Below are 24,670 nucleotides of genomic sequence, written 5' to 3' on the forward strand. Positions count from 1 at the left end.
ACTCGGTAAAGTGGTTTCATGGTTGTGCGCGATTTCATACTATTTTCCAAGCTGTTTGAACATAAACGCATAATGTTTTACCTATCTACCAATTTATGGTGATTAACAGCGGGAGAGTGATAAGCTGATAGCGGGAAAGCCTGAGCAAAAGAACTAAATAAATTATCACTTATCGTCCGCGTGCTGTGTCGGAAAAATGATTGACCGTGCTATAGCTTTGATTTTTATCATCTGACCTATATTATACACATTTTATCAAATACAATAAATAATTGTTTGTTTGGAAGTACAAAAAAAATTAATAGTTGGTTAAAGTCGTGGGGAGATTTGACACCCCGATCATTCTTCATAATTATTACACCACTCGCACTCTTCAGTTGTTTTTCATAACATAATAATATTATTACGTTAGATAAACGTCTGCGAAGATTCGGCAAGTCGCTGTGCTCTGATAAGTTCTCGTTTATATAACGAAAACGGTATAAATTAATTCCTATGTTTTTATGATATTGCACGTTACGCCGTCGTAAAAAAGACAATTATAACAGCGAGACAAGTAAATAGTTTTAGGTTATTAAAAATTGTCCGTTGATGGAAATGTATGTACGATGAAGTATTTAAACTGTACATAGTAATAATAATAATAATAATAATTAGCAATTGCAACGTCTACGGGTATAGGATAATACATCCTTTCTCGAGTGGGCGTTCAGCGTATTATTATTCCTTTCTGGGTCGTTAGTGTTCCTAAAGTGGTTGCGCGCACTTCCGCGGTTTATTGTGCACATCTCAAACGTCCGATATTGTTTCACCAGGGTGCTCCCGATCCATAGTTATTACAATAACTCTCCGTAACGTTTCCCATGGAATCGTATCGAACAGTGTCGACCTGCACTGCTACGGTATAAAATAATATACCTATTATACCAATATAATATTGTTATCGTAATACACGATCTCGTAAAGATCACTTGGAACACTATACGATTATTATAATATTATTATAATACAGTAAAATAGTCGTGGGTAGGTTTTATACCGTACGCGTGCGTCGTCATTGTAATAATGTTATTTTTATTAAATTAAGTGCAATAGTGCACAATATGCAAAGCCTTGCAGTTGAAAACGACCGAAGATACGAAAAACAAACAATAATTGTACAGCTGATAATTTATAATAAAAATATAATTATTTTCTCTATCTTTTTTCCCCGTTTATTCGGTCATTTTTTTTTGAAATTTTTTTAACATTTACCTATGAGAATACATAGCGGCCGAGGTAAAAATGATATAAAATAAAAGGTGATAAACAAAACATGGATATCGTTATCGTTAACGCGCGAGCGTCAAAACTTTCATGCGATATTAATAATTTATTGATCGACGCTAAATCGAATTCCATACTGGCGTGTACCTACTATATTATATTATTTTGTTTATTAGTCTAGTTTTTTCTACGTCACGTTGTGTGAAATGTTTTAACTGCGTTGCATAACAAAAATATGTCCTCCGTAGGTAAATTACATTTTACATCGCAGGTGCGTAAAAGACTGATTAGATTATTGTCGCATTTGCACTGTACAACGGAAATTGTTTCATTTTGCAGTTTGTTTCAGATTTAAACGCTTCCGTGAAACAATAGATTTTACGGGGTTTTCGTTGATTTGATGTCTGTTACAGGGCGCAGTATCCGCCGTGCCTTATAATATTATGTCTTTTTATTTTTTCATAATTAATTACATTGTTATCAAAAACATTAATACATAATCATAATCATAATTATTTAACACTTTGAAAATGAGAAATGAAACAATAATTATTATTTCCATCGATTGTTTGAAAGTCTTTTAGCGTTTATAATATTATTCCAACGACTGTTACATAGTAATTCATACCTTCATAGTATAATATTATAATATATACAATCCCTCTGAAGTTTAATAATATCGATTAATTAGTACTTATTTTAGCAAAAAAAAAAAAAAAAACGCGTCGGTACATTAATTGTATTGTGTTATATACGTCTATGGGAATTTCGAACATAATTTTCGGCAATAAAAACAAAGTTTACGCGGCGTTTAAAAAATAACGCTTATTAGGTACTAATGACTATACGTATAATATACTAATGGAACACCGAACACGACTGTAATTATTGTCGTTAGCCATTTGTTGAAGTATATAATATAAACGCGTTTAAATTCCGAGAGACGTGCAGTTGTACTTTATTGTTAGGCATAAATAATTATAACTATTATTATTTTTCACAACAATTATTATTGTCTGTACGTATAAAGTATGTCCTGAATAATATTATTATTATAATATTACATTGACGTGAAATAATTATGGTATACGCTAAGAAGTATTTAGAAAAGGGGCGATCGATCTAGGTGGCACTTTGTCGATTATAATAAGGACATAATATTATTTCCATTTATTATAAAATTAATTTAATATTGTTTGACCATTATAATAATTATGTCCGGGTCTTATTTTCTAATCATTAGAAATGAATTGTTTGCTTTTACCATATAATAGAATACTTTTATGAACATTGAATTTTTGTTTCGTTTTTATTTTGAATACATAATTATTTTATGATTTACAATTTATATATATTAATTACTTTTGGTTTTTTAAATTTAGTAAATTACTGTTTATTTTTCTATGTTGAGTAATTTGTCTTTCCTATTAAGTCACGGATCATGTATGCAATTAATGTTTTATGTCAACAATCGACAATAATTATAAGAATGAGAAGGAGGAGGAGGAGGAGGAGGTAGAGAAACAAAATAAGCACACGGGCGCAAAAATTCTGAATAAGTCTCTGAGTGTATAATAATATTTATTATAATAAAAGTGAAATTATTATAGAATTGTAACGTGTGAAGCACACTAGGTGTATCGCACTATACAAGTTAACGTTTCGTTATTAGATCTGGTCACAATCGGCATTGTTCATCTTCGGATTAAAATAAAAAAAAAATATATGCATTATGTAACATCGTGAACAATACGGCCAATTTATGATGCTTGGTTGGTAGGTTATCTATACCGATAAATTATCGTATGTTTTGGATTTAAATTTTTTTCTATTTTACGTTAAGCTATACAGGATGACTCGCTCTATTTTCATTTACATTTTAAAACTTAATTTATTTATCTAAATTTTACGTTTACCTAAAGACCATATTATTTTTTTATACTTAGATTTTTGTATGTCATTGAAGAAGTGAGAAATGAGAACCATTAATTTTTTACATTAAATTGTTAAGCATATTATTATTTTCAAAATGTTGATGAATATAAATAGAAATTCAAACGAGTTTCTGAACTATTTGACTTGATGTAATAAGGATGGGGGGGGGGGGGGGGGGTATCATTATTTTGAAAATTATAGTAATACACAATTTAAAATTGTATAATTTGTAAACATTTCTGAGTATAATAAGTATAATAAACTATAAATATTAAGTCTATTTTACATTAAATCATTATTAAGAAGTATTATCCTCGGTACGATCGTATATAAACTCACCATATAAAGACAGTTCTCATTTGAAAAAAAAGTTTTCATTTAGGCTATTGTATTAAAATATATTCTTCAAGAAAGGTACCTATATCAAAATTAAAAAAAAAATTCGAATTCCAGTCTAATACTAAACAGTAGAGACAATTTACGAAACCAAACAAATTAAAAACTATTATATTTACATATTTTCCCAGATTTTTTTAAACATATTTTAAATTTCACAATTTTCATCGAAATTAAAGTCAACTCCATGACAATTCTATTGTAATAGATATTATAATTAATTATCCTTTATCTATACCACAGTTAAAGATACTGGTCCATACTAAAAGACACGTCAACTTATATAGAGTTATAATGTAATTTAATACGAGTTTTGTGGTAGTGCTCGAGCCGGAAATGTTAAAAATATACGTTTTATTCGGTTTACTTAATAAAAAAAATAAAGAATAAATACTATCGCAATAATTTAAATTGAAATTGAATTGAAATAATAATAATATAAAAATGAATGTTATTCGGAGCAAAGGAGTGTTCGGAATAAAAATTTAGATTGAAATAATGTAAAAATATATGCTGTGTAAGGTGGGTACGACTTCGGGCTTAATACAAATATAATACTTTTCCTATATATGCACCCGGATATTGATTATTTTCTTTTCGATTTATATAATAATAATTGTCGTCTCGAAAAACCGTTTAAAATCTATACGATAAATTTTAGTTGGGGAACGCAATTACGATAGTTTTTCCATACGATGATTGCCGCGTAACTATCTGTAAGTAATGGAATAATTCTATAAATATTGTTGTATGTTTTAGCATACAAGATGATTCTTTTAAAAGAGAAAACTAATTTTTTCAAAAACTTTTAACGTTTTTACGAATTATTTTTTTTTCAGATAATTTGAACTTTAAAGTAATTACAAAACAACATTTTAAATTATGATGTAATCGGAAGTTGAAAATGCATGCTGTTATTCAAAAAATTAAAAAAATATAACGATAAAAAATAGGAAAAATATAATTGTTTTTCAAAAATGTTGTTTTGTTTTTATATTTTATTTTCAAAACTTTTCGAGGTAACGAGTGTTAACCTTTAAAATAATTATTACTCTGTATTATTATACGCACATATAATTATGCATATGGACATCAAAAGTTTGCCTTTCAAAATTGATTTTGATCGCGTACAATTTTAATAATAATCACGATACCCGTGCCGCCGGCATTGTGAAATTCGGGTGATCATCCTGTACATAAAAAAACGGCACACTATTACGATTACATCGCGACTGTCGCGGAAACGTATATTTAGTTGGCTTTTGTGATTCCGGAATTAGCATTCAGCGCGTCTACGGTTTTAACATTCGACAGTCGTAATGGAATAAAATATATAATATGTATATATTATCTCATGATGGGCATATATGTTGGAGTCATTATTGCTGTGGCGAGATGAGGGAGACCTGTCCGAAAATATTTCTGCTCTACCTATAATTATTATTGAACGTTGAGCAGTATTATATTATAATATTAAATTAAATATATAAATTTATAACAATACACACCGATCGATATTGAAGAGTTGTGTGTCCGAATTCAATAATCACCTACGGAGAAACGTGTTATTTTATATTATATTACGTATTGTGGTACAGGGGGCAGCCTAAAGCCGAGTATGTTCAAATCTGGATGTTCACAAAAAATTGTAATAGTTGGGATGAGTGGATGTTAAACCCAAATAATCATTTTGATATCTAAATATTTTTAAAGTGATTATTGTCAAATTGTTAAAACATTTAATGTAGAAATGATTAGCTTGGCTGTTGATATATAACTCTCTATGATATAACTGTAGATTAAAGTGAATACAAAATAATAGGCAACTACAATACGATATATTCACTTACTGATGTGGCTAAACCATACACTAAATCACATAAATCAATAGATCGTTATATATTTCAAAAGTTAATTCTGTACTAATATCCAATTTACTATATGCCTCATGCCTGTATGCATTAAACTGTCAAGATTATCTTAAATTTTAATCTTGTATTAAATTCATATAATATACTCCATAAGTTCCATAAATAATAGGTAATGGACAATAGAAATTAGGTATACATAATATATTTATATTTCTCACAATATTGCCTATAGTCTGTAGCAATAAATAATAAATCTACCAACTAATATTGTCGAATGGCCGTATATGTCACGAACCGATTATAATAATAAAAACAAAACTACCTGCAATAATTTTATTATAACAATATGATAACGATATATTATACTACTTGGATCGCCATACAAATAATAATAACCAATAGGTAGTACTCGTATAGGTAATTTTATTAATTATATAATTTATTAGATCTGATTATAAAAATTATTTTAACGAATATATTATTTTAATTCTATGTATATACTTACTTGTATTAAGATGTAAACATTAAATATTTTTCCTATTAAACTCTCTAAAAAAATGTAATGAATACAAATCTTTTGACAAAATTTAAATCGGACCAATGGGGTAGTAAGTACTTGAAAAGTCTTTCTCTTTTAGCAGTTTCCATTAGTAAATTAGTAAGTTTAGGGTGGCAACTTTAAGAAACATTTAAAATATTTTAGAAATGTAAGTGATTTTAGCTCTCTCACACAGTTTATTAGTATAACATTCCATGTATAATAAATTTCCAATATTCCAATTTTCTTTCTCCTACAGCCCTAAGTGCTTTTAATGTACTACGGTTTGTGAATATTTTCAGAATCATAGATGCTGTTAACATGTTCATTGTTCATTGTTCAACAAGTTTTACTTTTCATCCTAAAGTCTTGCAAAACTGTTTTCAAAGATTTTAGTGTGCCTCTAATCTTAAGCCCGGTAAAGCACGATTCCGTACTCATTCTCCTTTCGTGGCTTAAAAGCGGAGCTTTCTTTAATTACTAGTTTAATTTACAGGTAAATTTGTTCAATACGATGACGACATTTTTAGAATACTTATATTAATTCACATTCATGCTCTAAGTAATTTAATGTCAAATCAACACTGTTTGTGTCACCTTCCACTTTTATATAATTTTTGTACGACAGACATACGTTTTCATGGTTTCTTTTCAGTGCTGATTACGTTTACATCAGCCTTTACTTATTTTTATTGAAACGAGCTTGATAAACATAGGTTCTTAAAGTTTAAAAAAACATTCTTGAAGTAAACCACATCAACACTAAAAAGGATTCTTGAGGTTTATATATATTTATTTCAGTTCTTACGTTATACATTATTATTGTTTTTGGTACACCTTCAACAACTTAGGTTATTAGCTTACAACAATATTAAATATTAACATATATGGTTAAATACAATGGTTTTTCTAGGTTAAGTATGTTTGAGAAATGAAATGATTTTGTTGATGTTGTCTTCAATTGGGCTAAGAGCTTCAAAAAGGTTGTCAGGCATTCCTAGGCTTTTTATAGTTTCATTATAATATGGTTTCGACAGTTCCAAAGGAGGTGCTTGACTGTATTGTAAGATGTTTTCTACAGGTTCGCCACAGTGTTAGTTCTTCTCTTCGCAGAATATATGTGAATTAAACATACCACTAGTATGTGGTAGTATTTTTGATTTCTCTTATTTTGTTATTTGGTGTGTGTCATCATTCGGATTTCGATGAATTGGTATACAATAGGTGCTAACTTTCATATAGAAGTCAATAAATGAGGAGTAGGTGTGTATTTTGGTCATAGGGTTATTTACTGTTTCTCGAGATACTTTGTCAACCTTCTCATTGTCATCAATTCCACAACGGACAATTAGTGTCCATAATATATACAATATGTTCTTGTTAGCCTTTTCAATCATATTATACTTTTTTAAATTTCTATGGTAATCAAGGAGTGTAAGTTATACTGAAAATTGTTAATAGCGCTAAGTGAATCTGTACAAATGTCAATAGTAGGATATCAGATTTATGATATTTTGATATTTTTTATTTTGAATCGTTCCTATGAATTACCCTGAAACAAAGTTTAATATCATGAAAATAATACGACCATATTATGAATACATATAATACGTTTTTTTAGAAATTTACTTTTATAACTTATACATCGAATAATTATTTTTCTATAATTATCTTAACCATACGATATAAATGAGAGTCGGAAAAAAAGTAAATACCGTGTGTGTATTTCAGATACGTCCCATCGAACTACAGGTGTGATCTTATGATGCCTCACATAAAATGCCACTTATATTTAGGTACACATGAAAGTAATTTTCTGACAACAATTTTTAGATCACAAAAAGTATTCTTTTTTTGAGGTACTATATTTTCACGGAATAAATAAATCAGTTTTTTAGTTACTAGTGTAGTGATTTTACGAAAAAATAAAACCATACAGTTGTATATTATGTAAAACATGATTTTAACGTATTATTTTTCAAACCAATGGGAAAAAGCTTGGTTTGTCGCAACTCGCAATGGATATTTGAATTAATTAGAAAATTAACTAACTAGGTAGGTAGTTAAAAAAAGAAATGTTTAAATAATTATTGCCTACCATCATTGATAATATAGGGTGTACCTATATGATACAGTGTTATTGTTATTAATTCGTTTAATCGAATACAAATAATCAATTACAGCAGGAACGTCTATGGATATTACCTATATATTAAAATTATTTTTTTTACACAATAACGTTAAATATTTATGAACATTCTAATGAAGTGTAGTCAGTCGAGTACGTAAATATTTAAATTATAAGGTGAGGAAAACGTATAACGTAAAACCACCAGGCATTACATAAACATGATTTTATGTACGCAAAGCGATGGCGGTAAATGCGCGTATACAAGAGCTACTGATACAGAAACATAGTCATACAACATATTGTAGTTATACGGGTGTGGGTCAACTGTCCGAAAATCATATGTTCGAAGTCATGTGTTCGAAAGTTTATGTCATCGAAAAATTGTATCTTAGAAAAGCCATGTGTTCGATGAGTCATGGAGTTATGTGTTTGAAAGGTAATTTGTTCGAATAGTTATGTTTCAATTGTCAGACTCTTATAAATAAATGTACCTAACCTAAAATTACATTAATATGTATTTTACAAAATATAATAAAACAAACCCACATACTAATGAAAATAAAATATTATATATTATTAAATCGTATTATTATTAGAGGTACCCATCATTATTATAAATGTATAGAACAAATGCAAATATAAAAATAATAAATAAATATTTATAAAGTTAAATTATATGCAATGTCTTTTAAAAATTCTAACTTGTCTAACTTATCTTCATCGTAATTTTTTTGTTGAATACATTAAGGCGAGCATTTTGTACATCGACGTTCTTTTTTGCTCTTTTTGAAGTCCGTCCTTGTATAACTGTTTCAACTTACCTGGATTAAGAGAAACTAGCCTATTTATTTCCTGCGCCATGATTCTGTAACGTTTGTGGTTCTTGGAAAACCAAGATTTAGACAGTCAGCTACTGAGTAAACATTGGTCGATTGACGCATGGTTTTTAATTATCAATACTTAAAACTACACCACCATGAATACTATTTAAAATGTCTATGTTCATTTTTAAAAGCGCATAGTTCTTCGCGTATGTCGTACTGTACTGACTATGTTCCTGTCAACTATAACGTGTTTTAGATGAAATGTTAATATGTATAGCATGATCGCATAACGCATATTGTTATACTTAGTTGATTATGCTCACACATTATGAAAAGCCTATTTTCCGTGTGGGATATATCGGACCACGTTCTAGATCCAATTAGTTTAGCAGTTTTGTTTTTAAATTCTAACAAAAAATCTTTCAAACACATATCTTTCGAAGATACAATTTTTCGATGACATGAACTTTCGAACACACATTTTCGAACACATGACCGTCGAACAGGCAACCGACACCCGTATAGCTATACATATTTCGTGCATCTAACTCATTCCTACCTTATCGGCAAAGAACGGTCACTACTCACCAGAATAAGATATAATAGGTATGCAATGAAAAATGTTCTATCAAACATAATAATATTATAGTATAATAGTGATTCAATCAACATCAATACTGATGCACTATACCTACGTAAAGTGTTGAACAATCCATCTTCCCTACAACAAACGCCCAATACAGAAAATACCAATGCAATATGATCATGTCATACATTTTTAAAAACAAAATAAGCACAAATCATAAATTAATGTAAGAACCATGAAAAATGTCATTACGGATTTTCGGTGCTGTTATATTTTGTATATTCAATATTAACGAAAAGCATGCTAATAACTATCGACGTCAAAGCCTTAGTAAATATATTTTTTTGAACCGTGTCTTTGAAGAAAGATATTTTTATTGTTTTATTTTTGATATTTTCGTGTTTAGACCGCGATACTATACATTGGAAGTTCATTGAAACAAGTTCAAATTTCAATGTGTAATTATATTATCTAACTAAATAACAAAAAAAAAAGAATAAACGTACTTACTTGAGGACTTGAGACATGGAGACTTGATGACGTTATACACACCACACACGTCTCGTTTCGCTGTCCTTGGCCGGCGTCGCACATTATGTGATGAAAAAAAAAATGATAAATCATCGGCCATCGCATTTGAAAACCGATTCTCGGCTAGGTTTCTGGTTTATCATTTAGCGTTTAGAGGACATTTTTAAAATTGCCTACGCATATAACATTATCTGTGATTAAAAATAAATTCATCATGAGTAAAGATTTTCAAAGTACATAATAATATTATACATCTAATTAACATGTATATTTTATGATTATTATATAATAGCAATGATACGAGTATGATACGAATGACCTTGTATGCACATGTAACGTCTCGAAATATTGCAAATCGCACAGAAATGTGACGAAAAATTACTGTGCCGTAAAAAGTTTAATACTATATACAATTTAAATTAAAAATAATATAGTATCTACATAGTAAGGCGCTAAGGACTAAGGGGGAGCAAAGACAATAATAAAATAAAATATAAATCATAAACATTAACTTTTAATCTGAAATTTAATTTTTCAGAAATATTATTATAATATGTGTTTTTATCACGTCTGTAAATATAGGTTATTAAAATGCAAGGTTATCGGTTTTTTTTAAACTGAGATGTCGGTTTTATTTATCATCGTTATAGTTTTTATCTAGTCTTGCCAATATTTGTTTTTCGACATTTTTTTAAAGATCTATCAGATTATTCTTTTAATACTATGACGTTTAAATCTATAATTTACGATTAATAACTAGTGAGAGTTTCAAGTATCTAAAATTGAAATTCTTGGAGTTATAAAAAAGAAAGATCCAAATCATTTTTATAAAAAAATGGGTGGTGTATGTAAATTTGACCATTTTTCGGTGGTTTTTTCTGATTTGTTATAATATTATGAATGTGAAAAATGACCGCTTCGATAAAGTACACACTGTAATCGTCCACATCCGTTTAACTATGGAAAATGCACGAGGTGATCTGACCGTTATAATATATACATTTTTATACAAAAAATGTAAATAACACATATTATGATTAAAAAGTAACAATATTGTACCTAAGTAGGTATACGAACCAATAGGTGTATACGTATTAGAATAAACGCGTTTAGAATTTTAAAACCATTTCGATTCACATTCAGCTTATACTTACTTGGGCCATGTATAACGATGATAGACCAAGATTAAGTTACATTTTATTAGAAGAAGGGGGGGGGACTACATTAAAAAATATAATTATATCTCATGTTTAAATACCTAGTCAAATAATTGTTTTTCTTCTCTCCATAAGGTAGGTACTTATAATAATAAGTTGTCAGATGACTTCGCCAGGAAAACTTTATAATAAAAAAAAAGTACTTATAATATTGTGCTATAATTAGTAAAAATAAATAAATAAAATAGGTACAGCACAGAATAGCACTAATTAACGACGGTTAACGGTAATCCAATGCATTGTTGTATTCTATGACGGGTGTCTGACGTTTCATCGAATACCTTTAAAATAAAAGTGAAGTCGCCGTTTATCACCTGCACTGTGCCGTGGCGGTGGGTCAATATAGCCCGAGTATTTTAAATTAATAAATCATATAATGATGGCTCCGAAAAACGGCCAAACAGCGAGATATAGATTCTGATTCGTAGTAAAAAAAGATGCAAATCATTTTAATATTTACGAGCTCTAAAACGACACGGCTACGACTCGTCGGACGTGCATTTTTTGTCCGATGAGTCCGATGAGCCCCACCGATACCGGTAACCGCGGTAATATAGGTACTGACAACTGACCATAAAATAATAATAACAATATTTAGGTAGGTAGGTACTTACGCGATCGGTAAAACACGACGAGCGCCGGCGAACATTATTATTCGTCTTTCGGGACGCTTTCTAATCACAACAACAACTTACGGACCGTGGTGTGCATCCGAGATTAGAAGAATATATAATATAATATTATATATAAGTATATATTAGCATGTGCGTTTGTAGACTGTTTAAAAGAGTGTGTGTTTATCATTATGCTTTTTTTCTTTTCATTATTGCTGGTCTCTTCCTTCGTTCGCCCGCTATTGTTTCTTGCCACGCGGCTTGTGTGTATTTTTGCGCGTTCGAATTAACGAAATAGATTTCTTGTGCATTGTGTGTGCGTGTGTAAGTGTGCATGCAGAAGTTCGTGTGTGCATGTGTGACTGTGTTTTCGTTTTCTCGCCGTAATATAATAAAATAATACATGGTTTTCTACCTAATCATATTATTATTATTACTATTAAGCGTGTGTTGTCGTACAACGGCCGTCCTCAGTGTAGCGTGTGGTGTTGGTTTTTGCAGCGATCTTAAATGTTGCCGGTCATCAGGGTGGTCGAGTGCGAAGACCTAGAGCCTCCGTGTGAATCCGCTTCGGACGCGTTTCTACTTCCGGTGTCTTGTAAGAGGTAAGACGCCGACCTAATTTTATGCCTGATAATAATAATAATAATAATAATATTGAAATAACGATGTTAATAATATAATGTATAATGTTGTGCTGTATAGTTTTATATTAATATCAATATCATGATGGAGGTACAGTTCAATTCGACGTGACGTGCGATAGAACGCAGTCGTACAATCGATATATTATTTTGTATCGTATCTGTCGCTTAGCGTGTTTGTTATTATTATTATAGTCGACATATTATTATTATTATATAATTTAATTGTATTTCACCACGAAAACGGTCTATTCTCGACGGCCCTAGACCGTCTGTCTCGTGACGTTTAAAATGCACCGTCTAACGAGATAAAACTGCAAGCTCTGTATAATAATTGCTGTCATTTGTTCCCGAGTGCAAAGTGCGGCTATTGTTAGTTTTTTTATTTCCGGTAGGAATCTGGTTTGGCAGCGTGTTGTAAAAACAGCGTTGCCGATTAAGCCCGTTCAAGCCTTTACATATAAGTACTCATCAATTGCAGTCCTTAACATTTTTTCACATCCCCTTAATTCATTTTTTTTTTTAAAGACGAGATAAATTATTATTATTGTAATAATATTTTTTCGATATTATTTCTATAAAACATTTAAAACGTTCAACTATAATACGAGAAGAATTTAATTCTATCAAATAATAACATTAATACATTCATCACGTACTTAGATTCCATTGAAATCGAATCGCAAACTGGCCCGTGCCATGTCGTATTAAAATTCGTACTCAAAGATCTAAAGAAAAATATTACGTGCTTCAAACTAAAAAAGTGGCCTTATAACTTACAGCGCCTCATTGATTTTATAAGGGCTTGCGTTTATGATTCGATGTGTTATGAATATTAAGTCGATGATTTAAAACTGCCTACGATAAATAACTTCCATCACTATTCTTTCTTTTACATAAATAATACCCATGTTATAGTATTATTGTTAAAAAAAAAACTCTAAATCAATTTATGAACTAATTATAAACATTATAAATAGTTGAATATAATATTGTTTAAATATCAAGTACTTTTGTTGTTTTTTCGTAATTTCTTTTTATTTGATACCTTTACAATGGTGGTTTTTAAACAGTGGACTATGGCCACTTGGGAGTTTGCGGCACTCATGCCGAGGGACAGCGGTGCCTTACATATACATATGCGTGCAATAATCCAATAATTGTTGAGAATAAATTTTGAAGGTATATTTTTACTTTAAACTAGGAGTTATCTCAACTAGTTTTCTAATTTTGTATATCTTATCTTAATTAATATGAGATTTATTGTAAAAATATTTATAAGGAACCACTCCACTTAAAATCTAAAAAAGGTTAATCTAATGGAAATTGGAATTAGTTTTGCGTTAAAGTTCCCATTTTTCTTAATTTTTTTACTGGAAATTTTTACCTTTAATTTCTCAAAGTACCAACTCGATTCACTTTCTTATCAGAAAAGATTCTAAATTAGAAAATCGTAACATTTTTAGTTCCCTAAAAGGAGATGATAGACGGAAAAAAACACAGACACATATTATTATAAAATCGATAAATTCATGGCTCCGCTCAGAGTACAAAAGTTTATTCCAAAGGAAATTTTAAAGGGAGGCCTGGAGGGGGTCGTGGTTTTAAAAAGTCATTCTTCAGGGTCCACATGGTTAAAAGATTAAGACCCGCTGGTATATGTTGTTATTTTAGTTATTTTATCGATATAAGTTCAAAAAAGTGCACATAATTTAGTTGGGATTATTATTGAATTATAATAATCTTCGTAATGAATCATCCCTTGTTAATATCTTTTGTACAATTTATAATTTTGATTTATATCTTTATTACAATATTAGTATTATTTTAAAACACACATTTTATGTATCCAGATCGTGGGAATAAGATAATTACAATTTTATTCACATCAATGCTTTTAATTTGAATGCCTCAATTTTGAAACTTTGACAAGTATCAACGAACCGTTTGAAAGCGTTGCGGTAGTACTCGGCCACGTCTTTGTCGCAGCTTCCGTTCATACCAATGTGTAGACCTAAATACACCATGGCAGAGACCTTGGGCGTCAGGCCCGGGTACACAGGCTTGATGGCTGACAGCTCGACCAGCGCCGAACTCACGTGAGAGGCCACGGTCTGTTCCAGGTAGCCAGGTACGGGTAGGCCATCGATGAAGTCTTGGTCCAGGGGGCGCGGAGACGACGACAGTGACCTTTCGGGACCACTGACGCGCATCGTGTACGCGGCGTACAAGGTCGGCTGCCGCAAAAACGCCTGCTTGCATTGGAACGAACAGAACGTGTATGCGCGGTTACCGTAGGTGACCATCAGATCGGGGTGGCCGCGCTTATACTCAGGGTACCACAGGCACGACAGCGCACACACCACGCAATACTCAGACGTTAGATTGTTCCGGAAGTACGGGTTAAGAGATAGCAGGCCGTCGGTGGTGGCCACCGGATGCGGGAAGGGCGTGACGGGTGCCGCGTTGGCGTACCGATCCGGGTCACCAATGAACGCGGCCTCGTGTTCCGGGCCACACGTCCAGTAGATGTATGCCAGATACTGTAGCGAGAAACGTCTCATGGTAGCTGTGTTTGGTGACCGGGTCAAGCGGTCGCAATCTACCTTGCACACCGGGCATAGATCCAGGTACATGCTCAGGCTGCACTCGTACTCGCGATCCGTTACCGGCACGCCGTAAAGCCGGCTCGGGCGGTTGCAACAAACGTCCGTTCGGTACGCGAGCATCGACCGGACACACGCCGACGCAGCCGCGGCCATCCCATCAGTATCAGTGGCTGCGAAACTGGTAGCATTCCCGTACCGGGCCGATATCCATGGTAGACCAGGAAAAACCCTTCTCCAAGCACCGCGTCTGAGCCGCAATAACGCCGTGTCGTCGTCGAGACTTTCTTCAAGTCGACCATCCTCTTGCAGAACGAAAACTACGTGCAGCATGACGCCGGCACCGTCCAACAGCTTGAACTGCTTCTCGGTCACTGGGTACCCGTCGATCACATAACCCCACGTGGTGGCTTGGTTGCCAAACGTGGCCGTGGTCACAACTTCAGCCAACGCTTCTTCGGACAACGCGTCACCCCGTCGCAGCGTACCTATGGCCGTTTTCGCAACGTCCGTCCACTGGTACTCCGTCAGGTACGTGGTGATGGCGTCCTCGATTCGGATCAGCTGCAGCCCGAACCGGAAGCACAGTTCTTGAGCGCAACGCGATTTCCCGCTTCCGGGTGGCCCGACCACCGCAATCTTAAGTGGGAAACTCGATGGCGACGGTGGAATCTCGGACTGTCTAAGCACGTATTTCAGAGGCTGCCGTGAGAAATCGTCCCTGTTCTCTGGGCCACCGGCCACGTAATACACATACTTGCGGTGAACAACTGGGTGGACGTGGCCGTCCGCTAAGTCTGGACAGAACTGTCTGATGCTTGGGTCGGCTGAACCCTCCCGGACCGCCTGCACCGGGCACCACCGGCCAAACTGGCTCAGGTGCACTTCGCCGGCACGCAACATGTCCTCAGCGGTCTCCAGATTCACTTCGTACGTCGACTCGAAAGGTGTGTCGGTGTTCGTCCCCAAAATCTCGGTGATTTTGCTCATCGCGGCCGACTGGGAGTCCGGACCCGGCACTGTTATCCACGGGATGTTGGACTTTTTGGCAAATTCTCGCATATCCGCCAGTGCACTCTTCTCCACGTCCAGGTATTGATCGATCATGTCGTTCGACGGGAATGCAAAGCCATCCAAAAAACATTGGGATATTATGTATTTGTCGTCGGGGAATTTGTTGTTGACCATCTCGTCGATTTCGTCCAATGTCACAAAATCGTCCAAATCGATGAAATCGTTGACGTCCAATCCGCGGTCAATGATGATTTTTTTCTGTTTCAATGTGAGTTCAGAGTATCTGGTCAATAAATTCGTTGTTGGGGTCAATACAGACTTGCGGAAAGACTTATCCAATTGTTGATTCTGCTTGTCACATATGTATTTCACCTCGTTCGGTCCATCTATCGTTGTTTCCACGGCAATCATTTTGATTATACGCTCTAAACGAATTTTAAGTCTGTCGATTTCTTTTTGTTTGACTAATTCCGATAGTTTTTGTTGAAAGAATATCGATCTGTTATTAACAGAATCTCGCCTTGTCTCATTATCCCGCGCAATGATCTTGTCGATCAATTTATATTGGTAAGTTAACCAATTTTGAATGACTGATGCGGTGGCGTGTTCTTTTGCAACGTTTGTTTCAGGATTTACTTCAATAATAATATCAGGATTTATTTTATTTTCTTTTAAATACTTCAATTCCGTCAAATTTTTAGGGTAATTTGTATAGCATATTCCTTCATTAGCTTGAAAAAATATCGAATTCATTTTGAACCAGTCCTCGTCTTTTAAGTAAACACTTTCTCTATCCATATACTTTCTCAGACTGTTAATATTATCCTTTTGATTTTCAGGAATAAAATATTTATCCAAAATTTCCCTAAGCGTCGGTTCCTCATACATTTTACCCACCATTGGCATATTTTTTGGTAAAACATTTTGTATAAAAACTTTATACGAGTCTACAAGGTTCAAATTAAATGTATCTAATATTTCGTTGATAAAATCTACTGACCTGAGACCAAATGAAAAAAGTAAAGATACCTTGGGTTTAGGATACATTTTTGGGATACTAGTAAACAATGTATATTTATTAGGATTGGAAATAAAATCATTGAGATCGTTGGATGAGCTCATGTAATAATACCTATTATGATAAACTGCCATGTGATTTTTAGATCCAATAGAGAGTTTACCTTTTGCAAACCTAACGGGGCAATAAATGGAAGTATCGCCATCATACTTTCCTCTAGTGGGTACAGCGTCCTCGATATCTGATGTGGATACGTCGTATACATTGTCCGTCCGAAACCTAAACAAATAGTAATATAATTTAGACGATGGACATTTTAAGAAAAATCATTTAGAAATTATAATTATTATTTTACTTCTTTATATAGTATAAAGTGTCTTCGATTAATAATCTCAGCAAATTTGTCGTAGAGTTGGGTTTACATACTATAATATTAAAATTCATGGTCTGGTCTGTTTCTTTAGAAATGTGGTGTTTTAGAGTTTGCCATTCTACGAGAAGATTTTCTGTATATTGATTTAATCGCTCAGATATTTCTGGAACGATTATTTCCATTAAATGATCGTGACTTATGTAATTAACGTTAAACACCACGTTTTCCTCATATTCGGCAGTTTCAATTTCGTCTTCAAAAAACTCTTCTTCTGTTATAGGAATATCTAACGGGTTTTCAGTTTTTTTGACAAATTCTGGATATTTTATTCTTTCAATTGCTGTTCCATATCTCTTACCATTTTGCACATTTTCTAAAATCTTCTCATAGTTATTTCGATAGTTATTGGATATCTCGTCATTCAATAGTAATACGTTGTGCATTGGATCAGAGTCATGAAAAAATACCATTTGGATTGGATTAAGGCCTTCGTCGATTAATTTTTTCACCAATACAAAATCTAATGGTGCGTTAACTATAATCCAATTTATGTTTTGCTGGTTTTTTATTCGTACAGTATCAACAACAACATTTATTAAATCAGGTTGAATATTTTTTTTTGTGTTAATGAAGCTGGACCTAAAAATCTTTCTATTTTTTTTTGACATATTTTGGAAATATTTTGTCAGGCTTTCTGGTGCATCGTAAACACGAATGCATTCATATAAATCATCTAAAAAATCTATGTCATACGATTCAAAGTAGTTTTTTAGTCGCATTAATTGCCTCTTTTTGAAAAATTCGTTCACGTCTTGTTTTTCTGGAATGATTCATAATTTAATTAATCAACTATTTATTTTTACGTACCCATCTATATTAATTAGTGTTAAAAATGAAATGATTTCGATCAATTAAGCTAATAGCCTTTATTCCTACTCCCAATAAATAAAATAGGTGGACATGTGGATGTCACTCTGTTGTACAGTAGGTTATAAGCTGTAATGGTTGGTATTCAATTTGAATCCAATTTAATAATAATAATTTAATAATATCATTGTATAGGAAAAACCAATTCTGAGTGAAGACGGTCGGTCAGCCTATAATATTACTAAGTATATTTTATGATATTATTACGAATAAAATAATTTATGCAGAACTTTGTTTTAAATTTTTAATTCCTAGCTATAAAAGTTGAACATTTTATAAATTTTTAACTACAAAATCATTTTTAAATTTTAAATTTGATAGATTTTATCAAAATATGAACTTTAAATGTTTATAAAAAAAAAATTGTGCTTATAGGCATAATTCAGTTATGTTATAAAAAATACCGATGTGCAGTTTCTATTGATTTCTTTAAGGAAGTTTTCTACAAGGGCATAAAATATAGTTACTTAGATGTGAAAAATCTTCATACATTTCATGTTCACTTCCTTCGTCTTCCATGCCTTTTAAATCAGATTGAACGGTAAAATCAAACCGTAAACGTGTCCAATCAGCAATTGCGATTCGCATAGTGTTGATGTCATTAGGTCGAATTTCTTTCGGTCTTATGATCTCTCGTGCGGTTTTAAGTATAGAACCGACGATCGCAGTCGAATACGCGTGTCTTGTGTCTTTTTCGTGTATCTGTGTTAAGTGTCCAACGTCTATCAGGTTATAACCAAAGAACTTACGTACAGCCTTTGCAGCCGGATTCGTCAATGTCTGTGGACCGTAGAACATGGCTCTAATCGGTATTCGGCATTCTGGGATTTGCAAAAATTGTTTTGGGAATTTACCGAACGATTGCATTTCGTCGGGTCCGGCAAAGTAGTATGATTTTCCCATAAACTTCATACAATGACGGTCACTACCCATTATGAATCGACCGTTGAAATAGTTCACGGGGCACAGACGACCGAATTCAGACGTTACACGTATTTGCTCGTTACGATCATTGATACGTTGTAAATGTTCGTCGCGTAATTGGGTCATCGTATCGCTTGCTCGCTCCTCATCACTGCTGGCCACAGCTTCCGCTTCGGTCGATTCCGATTCGAATAACTCGAAACCGTCATACACGTAGTCTTCGGACGAAACTAATTTATCCTGGAACTTCACGATTTTCGGTAATACTGTGTATTGCAGTGACATCGTCATTAATTTCGCTTTAATCGTTTCCATCAATTCTTCCACGGGTTTTCTGCCATCCAAGGTTATCACGCGTGCTGGATCGAACTGCTTGACTATTTCGTCGATTATCTCCAGCGAATAATTTTCGTAATCCTTCACATCCAGTCCAATCATCTTCTTGTTTATAAATGACTTATTGTACCAATGTACTCGTCTCTGGTTGTACTCCACGTCATTCAGGTGTAGCGTTTGCGTGAGATGATCTTGTTCCAAGGATTCTAAAGTCAGTCCATTGTGTATCTGGCTTAAATCCTGGTTCCGACAACTCATATAAATTAATACGTCAGGTGGATTCGTAGTGAAAACCGCACCCATTTGCTCACACGCACTCAGTTCCGGATCGTGTCTGTTGTAAGACAAAAACAAAAAAAAATCATCAAGTTAGTACCTACCAACATAATATAGTAATACTATTATATAATATAATAGTACTCTAAAATATTTTAGGGAAGCAATGTTTTGCAATATACTTCTACACTTCGAAAATGACTTGATCAAACGTAGCCTAAAGGTCGTGAATTTAGGTCACCGTGGTATTTATTGCTAACTTTGTGATCGTTTGACCATCATTTTTTTTAAATGGATCAGATACCTATTAGATGTTAAAGGACTTGGGTGCTTTTAGATAAATGATTGCAGATATACCTGGGCAATCCGGTAAGCACGTAACCCCGTTCCTGTACTTCAGTACCTCCGATACCCAAAAGGCCAATGAGTAGTGAGGCGGTACCCGCGGCATTTACCGCTTCGCCACGTCGCAACGCCAAACCGGTCAGGTCGTCCGGCCGGTGGCTGGCGGCCAGCAGCCCGGTGGCCGCGGACACGTGGATGCATCCCCAGTACGTGGACAGCATAGTGGCCAGCCTGTCGTCAGCCAGACCGGGCTTGCCGAATATCACGAACGAAACAGGTTTCCGCCGCAGAAACGCCGCGTCCACGTCCTCGCTCCCGTAATAGTCGTGTCCCGCCGACTGCACCGGTCGCGTCCACCAGACGGCGGTGGCCGGCGTCTGTCGTGATCGGTGGTCAGCGTCCACTTTCAGATGTCGTGACCAGTTGATCCTCTCGGTGATCCCGTAGGATGACACCACCCGCGGGTACCACGCATCACCGTCAGCAGTCTGAGAACGTCCTTTAGTGTCGAAGTCTCCTGCGCCGCAATGGTGAGTTGACAACGGCCACACGAAGTCCGTTGTCGAATTCGTGCCGGTATCCTGTACAGAGTGGTATTTTTTTTAAACTTTAATCTAACAGACTCGAATTTTACCGATAGATTTTTGAAAAATATGTATTTGAAACGCATATTTGTGCATTACCTATACAATAACGTGACCACCTAGTCAGATAAGTGTCCCCGCGGGAAACGTGAGACAAGGTTCGATTATGAAATCTTACGAATTTCGTAAAGCAGAATATTTTCGTTAGGAACTTTGTTTTACAAATATCAAACATTATATTAAAAGTGAATTAATAAAGTCCAGATAAACAGGATATTGGAACAAACATTTTCTGTGGTTGGACAAATCATGTAGAAAGCTTGTACATCGTTGTATATTTATTTTCGTGAGATGCAATTTGGTATAATGACGTCATAGATAATTATATTAAAATAATTTGTGTTTAATACCATTAGTTATGTGTTGATGAATACGTAGGAAGTTTTTTTAAAATTCAGTAAATTAAGTAAAATTATAAAATACTAAAATATAATGACAACGAGTACAATAAATTGTGCATGTAAAGAACTCTATAAACAATATCAATAATTTAATAACAATTTATGTCACTCGTGGTCGGTTGATTAAAATTTAATAAAAATATCCGTGGTGGAATAAATTATCTGGTAAAAAAAAATACCCTTTGAAAAAACAATCAAAATTTAATTAACTTGATGTCAATATGAATTTAAATTTTTAATTTGCCGAACATCTATGGTTTATGTTTTCCGAAACGCTACAGTTCAAGTATATTTATTTTTATTTTCTATGAAACTTAAGTAGATATACATAATATTACAACTCAAGTGCATCTGTAACAGCTGTTTTCAAATTATGGTCTACCTACGCATATTTTGCAGCCTTATAATAAAAAAACTTCTTCGACGTCAAAATAACAGGGATGGTATGAAAGAAAAAGACAGCTGTCGAAAACCGACAAGTTACTCTTAGACGACCTGAGAGGATTACGAAACTATGTATGTGTACCATTGTATAGTATAGTATCATACTTGACAGTAATTTTAAAGGTATTACAAAATATGCACTTCAATTTTAATATGACCTAGTTTAATTTATACATATTTTTTAATTGACAAATGGTCGGTCATCCATCTGATAAATAGCAGAGAGTTGATGAAATGTATTTAAGAAAGCTGAATATAAGAACGAGGGCTTTAATCTAAAAATTAAACTTCTCTAATATTGTAATAATTTTTAATTATTTTAGTTTAAAATACAATGGAAGATGATTTACAATTTATTAATGCTATGGGTACTTGCCTATAAATTTACTAACTTGGACATTTTGAAAGTACCTATAAATAATATCATCATTTAAAATCTATTATTGAATTTAGTAATTTTTAAATACAAAGTTGGACATGCGCAATATATCCTATATAAACCGTGCTCAGCGTATTATATATGTGCAGTATGTTAGAAAAGTTTGAAAATCCTAAATATGTATGGTGGCGTCAGATGTGTGATAGTATGCAAATATATTGAAGATCACAATCTCCAAAAACACTTAACAGTATACATTAAAATAAATTAATCTTTAATCGTGAAATAGTGTAGACGTGATCCCTACTAAAAATGTAGTGTTTTAAAACTAGCGAGGCGTTCCTATATTGCCACAAATGTAGAGGCGTGCCGAGTGGGTGGATTTTTGGTGAGGGGAGGGGTGGGAAACTTGGCTGATTTTATTTTATTTACTTTTTAATGGGCAATTGCTTATAGACCTATATTTATTTTTGTACTCAATTTAAGTATTACCTTTCAGAATCGGTACCTACCACCATAAAAAATTATTTTTGTCCTCTCCTCGTAACTTTATAGGATCGTCAGCGAAATTGCATTATGTATATTATCCTGTGTCCTGAGCTAAATTTATTGGACATTAAATGATAAAATCTAGCAATTAATTTATTAACAACGTTAAATAATTTTTCTTCAGTACCTACTTTACTCTAGAAACCAATGTTATAAATGAATAATGATTTTCGTTTGTTTAAATTAGTTTTAACATTATATTATTATTTTAAACTATTATGAAAGAATACCGCACTTATTATAATATATGCTTTCTTATCAGTCAACCAACTACTTTGTATTAACGAAAATATTTTCAGTAACTAACAAATAAATTATGTTTTATAATTTACTTACGTTATTTTATTATTTTATCGAAATCTATTAGGAACAAGAAAAAATAAATTATATATTTTACAACGAAAAAATATTTTTAGTCCCTTAATGTAAATTAATAATCATTTCCTACTTATCATATAACAAACTGCCTAACTTTTTAAGTGGTTAAATTTTACTGTATAATATACTCTGTAAGTAACTCATCAAGTCGTCAATGCTACTCATTATTAGTTATATAAACTTGGGTTTATTTTTTCGTTGAGAAGTTTGTACTAAAAACTACAAAGTTTGCTGTACACAAACATTTTCTGAATAAAGCAATAATAATCTTATGCTTAATAAATTGAAAGATAAACTTTGTTTATAACTGCTATTTGTATAGATATAGGTATTGGACTATTTTAACTATTTATGCTGTTGAAAGTAGGTTAAACTTTATAGCTTATTTCACATGGTAATAGAAAAAACAGGATATTATTCTATGCATTTTTCGTCGAAGCAATTTTATTTATATATACTTACTAGTTGAAATTTTCTTTTTTTAAAAATTATTCAAATTGGGATTCTAAGGTTTAGAAAGAGAATGTAAAATAAAAGAAAAGGTGGCTCACCCTGTATGCGTATAATGATCAAAAGAAACATGCATGTATTTTGCGTATTATATTATTTTCTGGTTTGACGGAAAAAAATAATGACGCAGAATAACAAAATCATTACCTACTATTGATCGCATACTATTCGTTCACAATAGTGGTTTACAACTATTATTATGCCACAATATTATGAATGATTAAAAAAAAAGATATGTATTGACACCTAATAAAATAATCAAAAATGTATTATTTAATATGCGATATTATGGTGAAATAAAAACGTACGGAGTTGGTAACTTTGTAATTTTTTTTTCATTTTTATCATATTGTACGTAGGTAATGATGGAATCGGCTAACGCCATTTATGACGCTTAATTTTCTCTCCGACACTAATAATAATAATAATAACCAATAGGCGAAAATGTATAATATTCAGCACAACACTATAGCTGGTACATACACATCATGTATATTGGATATGCTTTTGAATAATCAGATATAGAGAGTTTATAGTGTTTGCTAGAGAATAAGTAAACACGACCTGGACGATCGATATACATTTCCATATACTTACCTACCTAGCTATTATTTGAGTGCTAAGCATGCAACGGTTATTGTTCGGGGCCCGCTGATAATGACTTGGTCATTGGCGTTTAATTATAATATAATATAATATTGTGCAGACAGAGATATATGCAGTTGGAACCGATGTCACCGGTCCATTTATACCCATTCGATAATAACCATTAACCATCTAATATCTATACCTAACAATCGATAATCGTGACAACTGAACTGTATCTATATAACCAAAAATAATGTTTTTGCGATTTTTTTTTAATTTTTAAATTGCAATTTATACCATGTTTACGAATCTTTATAATATCGTGTTAGGTATACTATAATATGTTGATCTCGTATATGTTCGTGTGTGTGTGTGTGTGTGTGTGTAAGACTACTTCATGATATT

General features: G+C 32.9%; 1 protein-coding gene and 1 long non-coding RNA gene across 2 annotated transcripts; both read right to left on the bottom strand.

The window, feature by feature from the left end:
- Positions 1-6,778: 6,778 nt before the first annotated feature.
- Positions 6,779-11,360, bottom strand: LOC115034313. Its single transcript, XR_003839676.1, has 2 exons — positions 10,058-11,360; positions 6,779-7,558 (listed from the first exon to the last, which is right to left on the bottom strand). It is a non-coding gene; the product is annotated as an uncharacterized LOC115034313 (long non-coding RNA).
- Positions 11,361-12,522: 1,162 nt separating this feature from the next.
- Positions 12,523-23,107, bottom strand: LOC100165165 (adenylate kinase 9-like). The gene is made up of 3 exons (XM_029490884.1): positions 18,959-23,107; positions 17,547-18,384; positions 12,523-17,470 (listed from the first exon to the last, which is right to left on the bottom strand). Exons 1-3 carry the CDS (start codon positions 20,052-20,054, stop codon positions 14,437-14,439), a joined length of 4,968 nt encoding a protein of 1,655 aa, XP_029346744.1. The 5' UTR covers positions 20,055-23,107; the 3' UTR covers positions 12,523-14,436.
- Positions 23,108-24,670: the final 1,563 nt, after the last annotated feature.

Source organism: Acyrthosiphon pisum, chromosome A2 (genome assembly GCF_005508785.2).
Source record: "Acyrthosiphon pisum isolate AL4f chromosome A2, pea_aphid_22Mar2018_4r6ur, whole genome shotgun sequence".
Taxonomy (NCBI): Eukaryota; Metazoa; Arthropoda; class Insecta; order Hemiptera; family Aphididae; genus Acyrthosiphon; species Acyrthosiphon pisum.